Source organism: Rattus norvegicus, chromosome 2 (assembly GCF_036323735.1).
Source record: "Rattus norvegicus strain BN/NHsdMcwi chromosome 2, GRCr8, whole genome shotgun sequence".
Classification (NCBI taxonomy): Eukaryota; Metazoa; Chordata; class Mammalia; order Rodentia; family Muridae; genus Rattus; species Rattus norvegicus.
This window is the reverse complement of record NC_086020.1, coordinates 189,189,131-189,202,482: the sequence shown is the minus strand read 5'-3', so window position 1 is coordinate 189,202,482 and position 13,352 is coordinate 189,189,131. Positions and strand designations below refer to the sequence as shown.

Sequence of the window (13,352 nt, the reverse complement as noted above, 5' to 3'; positions counted from 1 at the left end):
GGTTCTTTGAGAAAATCAACAAGATAGATAAACCCTTAGCCAGACTAACGAGAGGACACAGAGAGTGCGTCCAAATTAACAAAATCAGAAATGAAAAGGGAGACATAACTACAGATTCAGAGGAAATTCAAAAAATCATCAGATCTTACTATAAAAACCTATATTCAACAAAACTTGAAAATCTTCAGGAAATGGACAATTTCCTAGACAGATACCAGGTATCGAAGTTAAATCAGGAACAGATAAACCAGTTAAACAACCCCATAACTCCTAAGGAAATAGAAGCAGTCATTAAAGGTCTCCCAACCAAAAAGAGCCCAGGTCCAGACGGGTTTAGTGCAGAATTCTATCAAACCTTCATAGAAGACCTTATACCAATATTATCCAAACTATTCCACAAAATTGAAACAGATGGAGCCCTACCGAATTCCTTCTATGAAGCCACAATTACTCTTATACCTAAACCACACAAAGACCCAACAAAGAAAGAGAACTTCAGGCCAATTTCCCTTATGAATATCGACGCAAAAATACTCAATAAAATTCTGGCAAACCGAATTCAAGAGCACATCAAAACAATCATCCATAATGATCAAGTAGGCTTTATCCCAGGCATGCAGGGATGGTTTAATATAAGGAAAACCATCAACGTGATCCATCATATAAACAAACTGAAAGAACAGAACCACATGATCATTTCATTAGATGCTGAGAAAGCATTTGACAAAATTCAACACCCCTTCATGATAAAAGTCCTGGAAAGAATAGGTATTCAAGGCCCATACCTAAACATAGTAAAAGCCATATACAGCAATCCAGTTGCTAACATTAAACTAAATGGAGAGAAACTTGAAGCAATCCCACTAAAATCAGGGACTAGACAAGGCTGCCCACTCTCTCCCTACTTATTCAATATAGTTCTTGAAGTTCTAGCCAGAGCAATCAGACAACAAAAGGAGATCAAGGGGATACAGATCGGAAAAGAAGAGGTCAAAATATCACTATTTGCAGACGACATGATAGTATATTTAAGTGATCCCAAAAGTTCCACCAGAGAACTACTAAAGCTGATAAACAACTTCAGCAAAGTGGCTGGGTATAAAATTAACTCAAATAAATCAGTTGCCTTCCTCTATACAAAAGAGAAACAAGCCGAGAAAGAAATTAGGGAAACGACACCCTTCATAATAGACCCAAATAATATAAAGTACCTCGGTGTGACTTTAACCAAGCAAGTAAAAGATCTGTACAATAAGAACTTCAAGACACTGAGGAAAGAAATTGAAGAAGACCTCAGAAGATGGAAAGATCTCCCATGCTCATGGATTGGCAGGATTAATATAGTAAAAATGGCCATTTTACCAAAAGCAATCTACAGATTCAATGCAATCCCCATCAAAATACCAATCCAATTCTTCAAAGAGTTAGACAGAACAATTTGCAAATTCATCTGGAATAACAAAAAACCCAGGATAGCTAAAGCTATCCTCAACAATAAGAGGACTTCAGGGGGAATCACTATCCCTGAACTCAAGCAGTATTACAGAGCAATAGTGATAAAAACTGCATGGTATTGGTACAGAGACAGACAGATAGACCAATGGAATAGAATTGAAGACCCAGAAATGAACCCACACACCTATGGTCACTTGATTTTTGACAAAGGAGCCAAAACCATCCAATGGAAAAAAGATAGCATTTTCAGCAAATGGTGCTGGTTCAACTGGAGGGCAACATGTAGAAGAATGCAGATCGATCCATGCTTATCACCCTGTACAAAGCTTAAGTCCAAGTGGATCAAGGACCTCCACATCAAACCAGACACACTCAAACTAATAGAAGAAAAACTAGGGAAGCATCTGGAACACATGGGCACTGGAAAAAATTTCCTGAACAAAACACCAATGGCTTATGCTCTAAGATCAAGAATCGACAAATGGGATCTCATAAAACTGCAAAGCTTCTGTAAGGCAAAGGACACTGTGGTTAGGACAAAACGGCAACCAACAGATTGGGAAAAGATCTTTACCAATCCTATAACAGATAGAGGCCTTATATCCAAAATATACAAAGAACTCAAGAAGTTAGACCGCAGGGAAACAAATAACCCTATTAAAAAATGGGGTTCAGAGCTAAACAAAGAATTCACAGCTGAGGAATGCCGAATGGCTGAGAAACACCTAAAGAAATGTTCAACATCTTTAGTCATAAGGGAAATGCAAATCAAAACAACCCTGAGATTTCACCTCACACCAGTGAGAATGGCTAAGATCAAAAACTCAGGTGACAGCAGATGCTGGCGAGGATGTGGAGAAAGAGGAACACTCCTCCATTGTTGGTGGGATTGCAGACTGGTAAAACCATTCTGGAAATCAGTCTGGAGGTTCCTCAGAAAATTGGACATTGAACTGCCTGAGGATCCAGCCATACCTCTCTTGGGCATATACCCAAAAGATGCCTCAACATATAAAAGAGACACGTGCTCCACTATGTTCATCGCAGCCTTATTTATAATAGCCAGAAACTGGAAAGAACCCAGATGCCCTTCAACAGAGGAATGGATACAGAAAATGTGGTACATCTACACAATGGAATATTACTCAGCTATCAAAAACAACGAGTTTATGAAATTCGTAGGCAAATGGTTGGAACTGGAAAATATCATCCTGAGTGAGCTAACCCACTCACAGAAAGACATACATGGTATGCACTCATTGATAAGTGACTATTAGCCCAAATGCTTGAATTACCCTAGATCCCTAGAACAAAGGAAACTCAAGACGGATGATCAAAATGTGAATGCTTCACTCCTTCTTTAAATGAGGAAAAAGAATACCCTTGGCAGGGAAGGGAGAGGCAAAGATTAAAACAGAGACTGAAGGAACACCCATTCAGAGCCTGCCCCACAGGTGGCCCATACATATACAGCCACCCAATTAGACAAGATGGATGAAGCAAAGAAGTGCAGACCGACAGGAGCCGGATGTAGATCGCTCCTGAGAGACACAGCCAGAATACAGCAAATACAGAGGCGAATGCCAGCAGCAAACCACTGAACTGAGAATAGGTCCCCCGTTGAAGGAATCAGAGAAAGAACTGGAAGAGCTTGAAGGTGCTCGAGACCCCAAAAGTACAACAATGTCAAGCAACCAGAGCTTCCAGGGACTAAGCCACTACCTAAAGACTATACATGGACTGACCCTGGACTCTGTCCCCATAGGTAGCAATGAATATCCTAGTAAGAGCACCAGTGGAAGGGGAAGCCCTGGGTCCTGCTAAGACTGAACCCCCAGTGAACTAGACTATGCGGGGAGGGTGGCAATGGGGGGAGGTTTGGGAGGGGAACACCCATAAGGAAGGGGAGGGGGGAGGGTGATGTTTGTCCGGAAACCGGGAAAGGGAATAACACTTGAAATGTATATAAGAAATACTCAAGTTAATAAAAAAAAAAGAAAGAAAAAAAAAAAAAAAAGGAGAAGGCACCTGGTCCTCTAAAGAGACACAATTCGACTGTCTAAGTCAAAGCACAAGGGAAAGGTGAAGACTCAGTAGGCCTTGTGGCTCCAAGGCCCCCGAGGAAGTTTCCACATGGGTTTTGAGGGGAGGATTGCGGGACATACATAAAAACAGTATATTCCTCATCGTTTACCACACTAACTATCAAAATAGAGGCAAAGCAGCGTAGCAGTGTTAGAGGCTGGAAGCTGCGGCAGGCAGACTCTCATCATCACCACCTCTCCCTGACTAGATTCCTAGCCACCTGGGGACCACTGAAGAGAAGGTGAACACTTATTTCTCACTTATGGGACCACGCACATGCACTCTGTTACACTGTGGGCTACTTGTACTTAAACGTTTTTGGCTAAAGAAGTTCTCTCGGTTATTGAATATTTTATGTGTCTATAGAGGCCACTGTCATAAGTCTGCTACAGAGAAAGAAATATTTATAATATGCTAATATGATGTTGAATATTATCATATGGTAATTATCCTTGGAGGAATGAGCTGAAAGTACAGTTCTTGGATGCGGCTTCAAAATAGTCTTTAATTTAAAGATTACTTCAAAAGGTAACCAGGCCAGCAGTTACCCTGGGGAGGGTAGACATATTCACCTCCAAGAAATATGGCAATAGGAACTTGTGGCTGAGAATGCAATTTTTAGGAATAACATCAAATAAGGATCAAAGAAGAGGTTGTCTGAAAAGCAGCTTAGGTGGAGTGAAGCCGATGTGCTTTGAGAGATGCATTTAAATGACGTCCTGAGGATGAGCAGCTCTGCAGTGCTGGAGACGGGGACAAAGGTTGCACTGAGCTAGAACCATGGACCACAAGCATCACAGTCCTTCAGAAAGAAGGTGACGTGCTTCTGAGGTAGGATGACTGACAGCTCGAAAGGACTGGGACCAGCAGCCTGGAGACAGTAAGACTGGGGCAGGGGGAGGACGCATGGTGAAGAGCACTGTCTGTTCTTGCAGAAACCAGGTTCTGTTCTCAGCACCCATGCAGCAACTCCCAACCATCTGTACTCCAGTCCCCGCTTCCGGCCTCCACAGGCACTGCGTGCACACGGTGCACAGAAAAACACGCAGCCAAAAGATCCATACATAAAAAGTAAGAGTAAGTCATGGTTTAAAAGGAAAACTGGGATAAAGATGGTGCGAAGTAAATGTGCGAGTGTTTGAGGAGCGGGTGCGCAGGGATACAGATGGTTCATTGCTGCTTTTTAAAAAGCAAAAGTTACCGCATAGAAATTATTGAGGAGGCCAGATTTGTCCAATTTAGATAAATACTTAAGATTTGTCCAACATTAAACTTGAAGAGTCCTAAGCAAAAGCCTCCTGATCAACTGTAGAGAAAAATCCAGCTAAGCTGCCTGTACGGTCCTGTCGATGATGGCATCATTTTACTATGCATAGGACTGACAAGCTTACATCGAAGACTTTATTTTTGAAATGCATCCTTCATTTAATGTGAGTGTGCTTGGCCTTGCTGGGGACTCAACTCAGACTCTGAGCATACTAGGTAAGTATTCTACCCCTATGCTCTTTAGCAGTAACTCTGTGATCCATTACAGTATGTTCTGGGTTGATAAAAACATATATAAAAACATATATTCAGTAGAAAGAAGCATGTGTGTGATCAGGAGAGGGGACGCTGAGACTTTGCTGTAGGTTAAGGCAGATATGTAGCAAGGGTGCGATCCAGTAGGAGTTCTTGTCTTCTTTGCTAGCCTGTCTCTAAATTGCTGTCTCTGGGCCAGGATCTCTTCCTGTCTAAGGCTAAACTGACTCATCCATAGTAAAGGTATGAGTCAAATATTTTGGCTTTATTTATTTTGGCTTTCTGAAGACTTTCTTGGCTTATACACAAAACTCTGGGACACTCTGTCTTATTTCCTGGCTTGTTTTATCAGATCCCTTCAAAAGTGATTATACAAAGAATGAACAATGGACATTATCCAACAGGCCTTCCAAATTCAGTACTCAATGAACTGCCATTGGAATTACAAAAAATTGTTAGTCACAAAATTCCCGCCTGATCACAGGGAGCTTAGTGACCAGTGGGAGGTCACTGGACTGAGGGCAATCCAGCACAGGAAACAACCCGGGGTCCAAAGGACGAATGTGACATCACTTTAATAACCCTGGGGCAGATGAGAGAGATGAAGTACAGTAGGAGAAAGCTGGAAATCAGTATTAAAGACAAAGATACTGTATGATATGAGTGTATGTAAATATCAAACCGGAAACGTCGCATTACATGAAGTCATCCTTGAACAATTAAAGATTGTGAACATGGGCTTCAGATGACACAGAGCCCCAAGTCTCTGGCTCTGCTCTGAGGTGCTGACCTGAGACTGCTGGAAAAGGATACTTCTCTCTGGGTCTATGCCGCAGGCAAGGAGCACGGCAGTCATGTCCAGGATGCTCTGCTGCAGGATGCCGGGGTCTTGGGGGACAGTGATGGAGTGGAGGTCCACAATGCTGTATATCACCGTGTCATACTCCTCCTGTAACTTCACCCAGCTCTCGATGGCTCCAAGGTAATTTCCCAGGTGGGGGATTCCTGTAGGCTGAATGCCAGAGAACACTCGCTCCCCGCTCTCCTTCTGTAACAAAGCAAAGCAGACAGTTGCTCCAGAGGATCACCATGAACTCTGTACGCCTCTCACCATCCAGTCCTGTTTCTGCAGTGTCGTCTGGTGGCCTTCCCCTTGTGCTGTCTGTGTGCACTCTGTAAATCACTATGCTGGGCACTGTTAGACACAAAGGCACTTAGGAAAAGATCTGCTTGGCCAAAAGACAGCACTCTGGTTGAAGACAGAGGCTGTATTCACCCAAAGGTGAGATACAAGGTGGCAATATGGACATGATCTGAAGGAAGCAGAAGTGAGGTAAGTGGACAGCAGTTCCTAGGAGGCAAAGCTTGGCTTTGGTCCCAGTAGGCACCGCGATGCTGGCACACACATACTCCATCTCATTAGACATTAAAGAGCCTTAGGATTTTACGAGTAGTTTCACTTTTTTAGTTAAAAAAAAAAAAAAAAAAAAGAAGGCCACAACATTAGGCTGAAATATACTGTCACTTAGTTATTTCTTATTGTTGATACTATAATTTAATGGGTAGGATCTTGGGCTAGAATGAGAAGATATACACTTCATTGCAATATATTAAAGATAGTTCTTTTCATGCTTATTTTTGTAATCATATTAGGTTTTACTTTACCAAGAAAGTTTTAGAAATTTGTACAATTTTCTTAATTGTACAAATATTTTTTTAATCACAGTCATATGTTCCTTTTGAGTAAGATTTTCTACTGTGGTTATTAAAAAAATGAGAAGAAAAAACTAAATTAGAGTAACATTATTTTTCTGGAGTGATTTACTATTATATAGTGACAAGTCAAAAAGTTTTGAGTGTGCATCAGTTAATGTGCAGACTAAATGTTTACTGGACAATTATGCTGATAGCATTTATGCCCAGTTCTTCGCATACAGGATCACATTTCATTGAGTGCCTAATGCTTTAGGCTTATTACTACCTCTGTTTGCAGATGGGAACCTGAACCTTACGGATATCAAGAGACTGCCCACGGTCACACAGCAAGGAAATGGCAGGTGTGGGACTTCGGTCAGCCTACTCTTGTGGTAGTTTGATGAGGAAATCCCACCTCTGCTGGTTTACCATCTGAACTCTTGCTTCCCAGTGGGTGGCACTGTTTGGGTGAGGTTATGCGATGCAGCCAAGCCCTAGGAAGTAGATGTCGCTGGGGATGGGCTTTGAGATCACGCACCCTCAGCCCACTTACAGTTTGAGCTCTCTGCTTTGTGCTTGTGGCTGAGATCTCAGGCTCCTCTCCTGCTCCTGCTGTGACTGCTGTGTCCTCTGCCATGATGGACACAGCCCTCTGGAACAGCAAACCAAAATGAACCCTGTCTTCTTTAAGTTGCCCTGATCCTGCTGTTTTATCACAGTGACAGAAAAGGAACTACTACAGTCAGCTACCATGATCTCTTCACGTCGCTGACTAAGACTTTATTGTTTTTGGTAAAAATAATTCTGTCATTTTCCTGTAGGTCTGAAAATTTGCAAGATGGTTACAGAAGAATAAAAACTATTGTTACAAACATCTCTGCAGGCCACTTGCCAGTTACTCCATAGGTAGGGGTGAGATCGCAAAATCAGAAAGTATATCATGCGTCTTCAAATACGTCAGAGCCTGTGAGCTATTCCCAAGTACAGAGTCAGTTCCCATGACTCCGGATTCCCACCCTTGGTACTACTTATTCTAGTCTTTTCAGCCAACAGAACAAATACAGGCAGAGTTTCACTACAGTTTAACTTCATCTCCTTGATTATTAAAGATGCTGAGAGTCTTCTATTATGGTCTGGTTTTACTCATATTGTGAAAAGCCTGGTCAAGCTGTTCAGTGCTTTATTTACATGAGTTGTCTTCATTATTTAAGAACGTGCTCTGTTCTAGATACACAGATGATAACACGTAGAGGAAGTGCATTCTCAGAGCACGTGCTTAGGCTTCCTGCTATCTTTTGATGAAGAGAAGTTCTTTAGTAGGTAAATAAATATAAAGTGGCTGACTATAGACTTGAAAAGCAACAGAAAGGTACTGCAGCCAGCTACCATGTTCTCGTCAGCATCACTGATTAAGACTTTATTGATTTTGGTAAAATACTTCTGTCACGTTTCAATCTTTCAATACTATAAAGTCCTGAAGACATATGCACATACATACATGTATGTATATTCATATAAATTGTATGTGTGCATATAATGCTTCATTCATCTTTCATATCTAGGTCTGGATTATTTGGCATGTTTTCGTTTGTTTTACATAACGTATGAGGTAGGAATTACATTCTCTTTTTATGAGAATCTGATTCTTCCGGCACTATATGTGGAAAAAGCCTGTTTCTTCTCCTTGCTCTAGAATGCCATCTCTGTCTTAGGAGAGTGTGAGGAACTGGTTAGAGCCTGAGTGAGACTGGTTGGGGCAGAATGGACATCTTTATGACACTAGACTCTCCAATGTGGGAAAACATACAACATACTACATCTGTATCTGTTTTCTCTAACAATAGGCCCTGTGAGCTAATCTACTTTAAATAAGTGAGTGTCAAGGCTACTTAAGTTTTTCTCTTCTCTTTCTCCAAGAACTCCAAATTCTACAAATATAGTTTGTGTTTTTCTCCACTAATAAGATGACAGTGCCAAAATAGAATGTTACATCATATTTCCACGGTCCAGTATTGAATCTAATCCAAGCAGTCAGCAGGGGGTCCAAAAGATTTGTAGCTCTGAGGATATGAGAAATGCCATTCACGTAACTATGAACAAATATAACCAAACAACTGCCAATGTCATCCCCCTTCCTCACACAGTGTCCTTTCAATGAGCTCTTCAAACCACAATCTATAAACAGTGCTGAACAGATTTCCAGGTCAGAATTGAGGGAGGTGAAGAGGGAGAAAAGGAAGAGACTGGGAGAAGGGCAAAGAGGGAAAAGAAGAATAGTGACGGAGGGAGGGGGAGAGGGAGGGAAGTGAACAGAGACTCGGTACTCGGTACTCAGAGGCCTGAAGTAGCCCGGTGTGGGAACAAGAATGGGTTTCCAGAGCTCTGAAGATGATTAATGACTGATGAAGGGGGAAAGTAAGGGAGAAGAGCAAGCCCGACCTTTAGTAAACGGAAGTGAAAATACCATCCGGAAATACCTGACCAGGAAGAAGAGCGGCTGTTTTTGGTAATATAAAGAGAGATCAGGAATATTGAGCTGAGAAGAGGAACATGAATAATTCCACATAAATTTCTCTATGGTCAAACTCAGAAACTGTGCCCCAGGAGAACTGGAGAAAATAAATTCTTGAGAAGACTCAAAGAGAAAAGCACAAGAGGATGGACTGTGGGAAAGGGGCCTCATGAGCAGTGGGAACGGATTAGCCATGAGCTAATACATCTCGTCCATTCCCTGGTTTCTGAGATTCTGTACATCAGCGCAGAGGGAATGATGTTACCAAGAAATAAGAGCAACAAGGAATGTTTTGTTCAGTTTTCAAGGGGCTATTAAACAAATACAGCCTCTAAATGGGATCTGGATCCCTGCTCTTAAAATATACAGAGAGCGTCCTGCTCTTCTGCGCCAAGTTTATGTTGTAGTCGGTTCCTCAGCAAGAGCCAGCAGGCGGTCTGACGGCATGGCAGGGGAGACAAGCCTGGCACCATGAGATCACGGAGCTGGAATGTGGACTTCGGGTGGTGGGAGGATGGGGGTCTCTGTGTTCAAAAGCACTATAGTCAGAAAAGAATGAAAATGAAAGGAACATAGGCTCCCCAGTGGACAGCAGGCAAGCCACAAAGAAAACACCATCAAGCCTAGCCCACAGGCATGCATGCGCTAGCCAGGCGGATTCCACTGTAGTAGACAGAGTAAGGGGAACATTTTATACCTCCCTCATTTTTAATTTCAGAAGCCACCCCTCAAGCAAATTAACTGGCTCACTGTAGCCCAAACACTGGCACTGGACAATGATGAAGCCCAGAAAAGAGCGTGGGAGATCCAATCAAAAGTGGCACAGGTTCACCAATTTCACAACAGAGCTGAAACTCTTCTTGCAGAAGGTCCTGGGCATACCAAAACCTATACCTCTATTAATGTTAGCGACAGCACTCAGAAGCGACTGAAAAATCCCAAACTGTTAATTACTGCAAAAGATAATACTTGAGATCACTCAAGAGAAGAGAGCTTTTGCTGTTAATCCCAAGTGTGCAGGTTACAGCAAGTGAGTTCTGTGGAATGGTTCCTCCTCCTCCTCCTCCTCCTCCTCCTCCTCCTCCTCCTCCTTCTTATTATTATTATTATTACTTTTTTACATTTATTTATTTACTGGGGGATGTGCATTTGGACACCTTGTAGGAGTCAGTTCTCTCCTTCCAGCATGTCCCTGTGGGTCCTGGGAATCAAATTCAAGCCCTGAGTTTTGGCAGTGAGCACCTTAATCGATGAGCCATGGCTCTCACACCAGGAAACCCTGAGAACAGTGGTGGGAAACAAAGACTCAGCAGCATTCCTACAAAGTTCAGCCATGTACAGGGAGAGCATTAAATGCCCCATCGCCAGATGCCTTTTAACTGTGGTCATCAAAGGCAAACTCAGAGACGTAAATGAACAAACTCAAAGTCTAACAGGTTATCTGAAGGGCCACAAGGGATCAGAATGGCAGCACACTGTAGTCCAGCCAAGCTACAGAGTAAAATCACGCTTCCATATAAAAAAAAAGGTATTAAAATCACTCATTCACTTATACACTTACTTACTGCATAAGCACTGGCCACCCTGCTAAAGCCTTCTAGGGGGTTACAGTGGGTTTAACTGGAGCCAACAGTGCTTTTCTATTTATTTACTTGTTACTATTCTTAGATCAATATATACAGTACTGGGCTTTGTTACTGTGTTGCCAGACAAAATTAGCTTTTGTTGGTTCTCCTCCCCCTGGTTGGCTCCTCTGATGCTTGTCCACATTTCCCTCAGCCTCCTTTCCCCTTCCATGTCATAGGCCCCCACTGCCCTCCTCACATCCTTAACTCTTTCTTCTGCCGGGCAATCTTTTTGTGCACCGGGGTAGTCTTTGTATTATTCAAACGTTGATTTCTGTATAGCAGAGAACTGAGTACAGTCCGGACTTTAATATTGCTATTCTTATAGATCATCACTTGTATCAGTATTTTTTGTTCTTTTATATTATTTTATTTATATGCATCTCAAATATTCCATCAGTATTCTGTAATAAAGATCTGATGCCCAGTAGCCGAGGCAGGAGAGGAAAGGAGGGGCCTGTTGGCAGAGATAGGAATCATGGAAGAATCCAGTGGGAAGGATTCCCCAGTGCAGGATGGATGTGGTCGGAGAAGGATCAGGTGCCAGGACTGAGTGAGAGGTGTTGGGCCATGTGGCAGAAGTGGACTAGAACACTTGGGTTAATTTAAGTTAAGAAGAGCTAGCTAGGGGGTAGCCTTGCTACAGTGTCTAAACGTTCATAAGTAATGGAAAGTCTGTCTGAGGCAGTCTGGCAGTACTTCTCTCTTAATTCCCATTCTCATTTCATTATCTATGTGATTTCTGTCTGGATTTGGGTTACCTTGCTTAATCTAATATTTTCCAGCTCTATTCATTTTCCTTCAAATTCTTTTACAGATTTCAGGATGCTTTCTCATCAGTGGTACCCACATGGGAATTCCCAGGAAGCAGAGAGCTTCTTAATGTCAGCTACCCGAGCAGAGCAGCAAAGGATACGGGACACATGAATTTTAATTGTGGGTACTGGCGCACTTCGGATTTCCCAGAAGTGGATAATCAGTCAGCTCTGGAAATTCCAATGGCTGAGCCTGACCTCAGTTATGGACCAGATCAACATGAAAGACATTAAGGCAAAGGATGCCACTTGACAGAGTGGGATTCATGACCAGAAGTCAGATTCTACCATTGGTGCTATGCTGTTCTAGCCTTGTGGCTATTCCACTAATGTCAAAAAGCACACGGAACTTACTGGGCTATTCACACCACTCCAGAACCAGAATTTATGTTAGCGCTGAGACATACTCCAGCGAGACTTCCTCTGACCAACTGATCAAACAGCCGTGGAAGTCCTCCAGCTAGTACACTCTGTGTTAATCAGAGTTCTGAATGCTGTGCAGGGCTTTCTTCTCACAAGACTTGAGTTTTAAATTGTGACGTCAGAGTGCAGTGAGTACTTTTTTATTTAGTCACTTTTGCTCAACAACAGAATAACCAAAAAATCAAATTAGAAATGATACGCGGATGGGCAGTGCTTTCCATGGTCACTGCCTGGTAGTTGTGAAAGCCCTAGGTGTACAGAGGCGCAGCCACTTAGAAGTGCATGTGCTATTACATCAAGGAGTCGATATTTTCCACGAGTTCCCTATGTATTTATGCCCTTTGTGCCACTCTTGCTGGGGAGCAGAAGTGCCTACAGGAGGGCTTTTGCTATACAAACTTTACTATACAAACTGGAGACCCTCTAGTTTGGTTTTGCACAGTACAGCATTTCTGTATGTAATGCCCCACTGACCAGGCTTTTGACTTTATTAGGTGTTGGCCTTTGCTATCTATTGGGGCCTGTTCTGTTAAATTGTTCCCAAAATTCTACAACTTCACTTTCTAAAACTCAGAACTCTGCTAACTCAGTATGTGGTATTACCAGTTTTATCCAAGCCTTTCTTTCTGAAGAGTTTTGTATTACTACCTATTTGCCAATAATTGTGTGTTATATGTATATATAATAATCTATAATTCATATATAGGTATATATGTATATGAATTCATATAGGAATATATACATATACATATGAATGCTTAGGGAGTGCCTTGAGCCAAATAGCTTCTACTACTGAGGTTACTGAAAACCAATTTCAAGTTCACACAGATTTGCTTTGTCTTGTTTTTTCTACTCTCAAAAGGGTCTTAAGTGTTCACTGATGGAAGATACAATTTTATTGTTATCTCTAATGTCCAATTAAAACCATTGTTCATATGTCAATGCCTGCTTGAAGTCCCTTATTCAGCTACTTGTTGAGAACATTAGCTCTTTTGCTAGTGCCTGAGAGTTGTCTACTTATATGAAAGCCCTTAGACATAATATGTGAAGAGTAGACTTACACTGACTTGTTTTAACTTTTCTCTTTTTCTTTCTCCCTTTATTTTTGGTTGGATAATAGAAGAATTAACAGGTGTCTTTTCATTTGTTTGTCCCAGCCAACATCAGAGATCACTTCACAAAGTCACCCAAATCTATTTGGCGCAAGGAATTTCCTAAGCA

The 13,352-nt window shown here is 42.0% G+C and overlaps 1 protein-coding gene across 5 annotated transcripts in view; it reads right to left on the bottom strand.

Annotated features, from left to right (window-relative positions):
* The window catches only part of Wars2 (tryptophanyl tRNA synthetase 2 (mitochondrial)), an 83,285-nt gene that overhangs the window by 31,124 nt on the left and 38,809 nt on the right, over nucleotides 1-13,352 (bottom strand). For 4 of the 5 annotated variants that reach the window (XM_006233028.5, XM_063282590.1, XM_039103163.2 and 1 more), the window contains exon 2: nucleotides 5,852-6,109. The exons of the other annotated variant lie outside the window; for it this stretch is intronic. In XM_006233028.5, coding sequence (XP_006233090.1) covers nucleotides 5,852-6,109 — 258 coding nt within the window. The remainder of the gene's footprint in view (nucleotides 1-5,851; nucleotides 6,110-13,352) is intronic. 5 annotated transcript variants of the gene reach the window in all.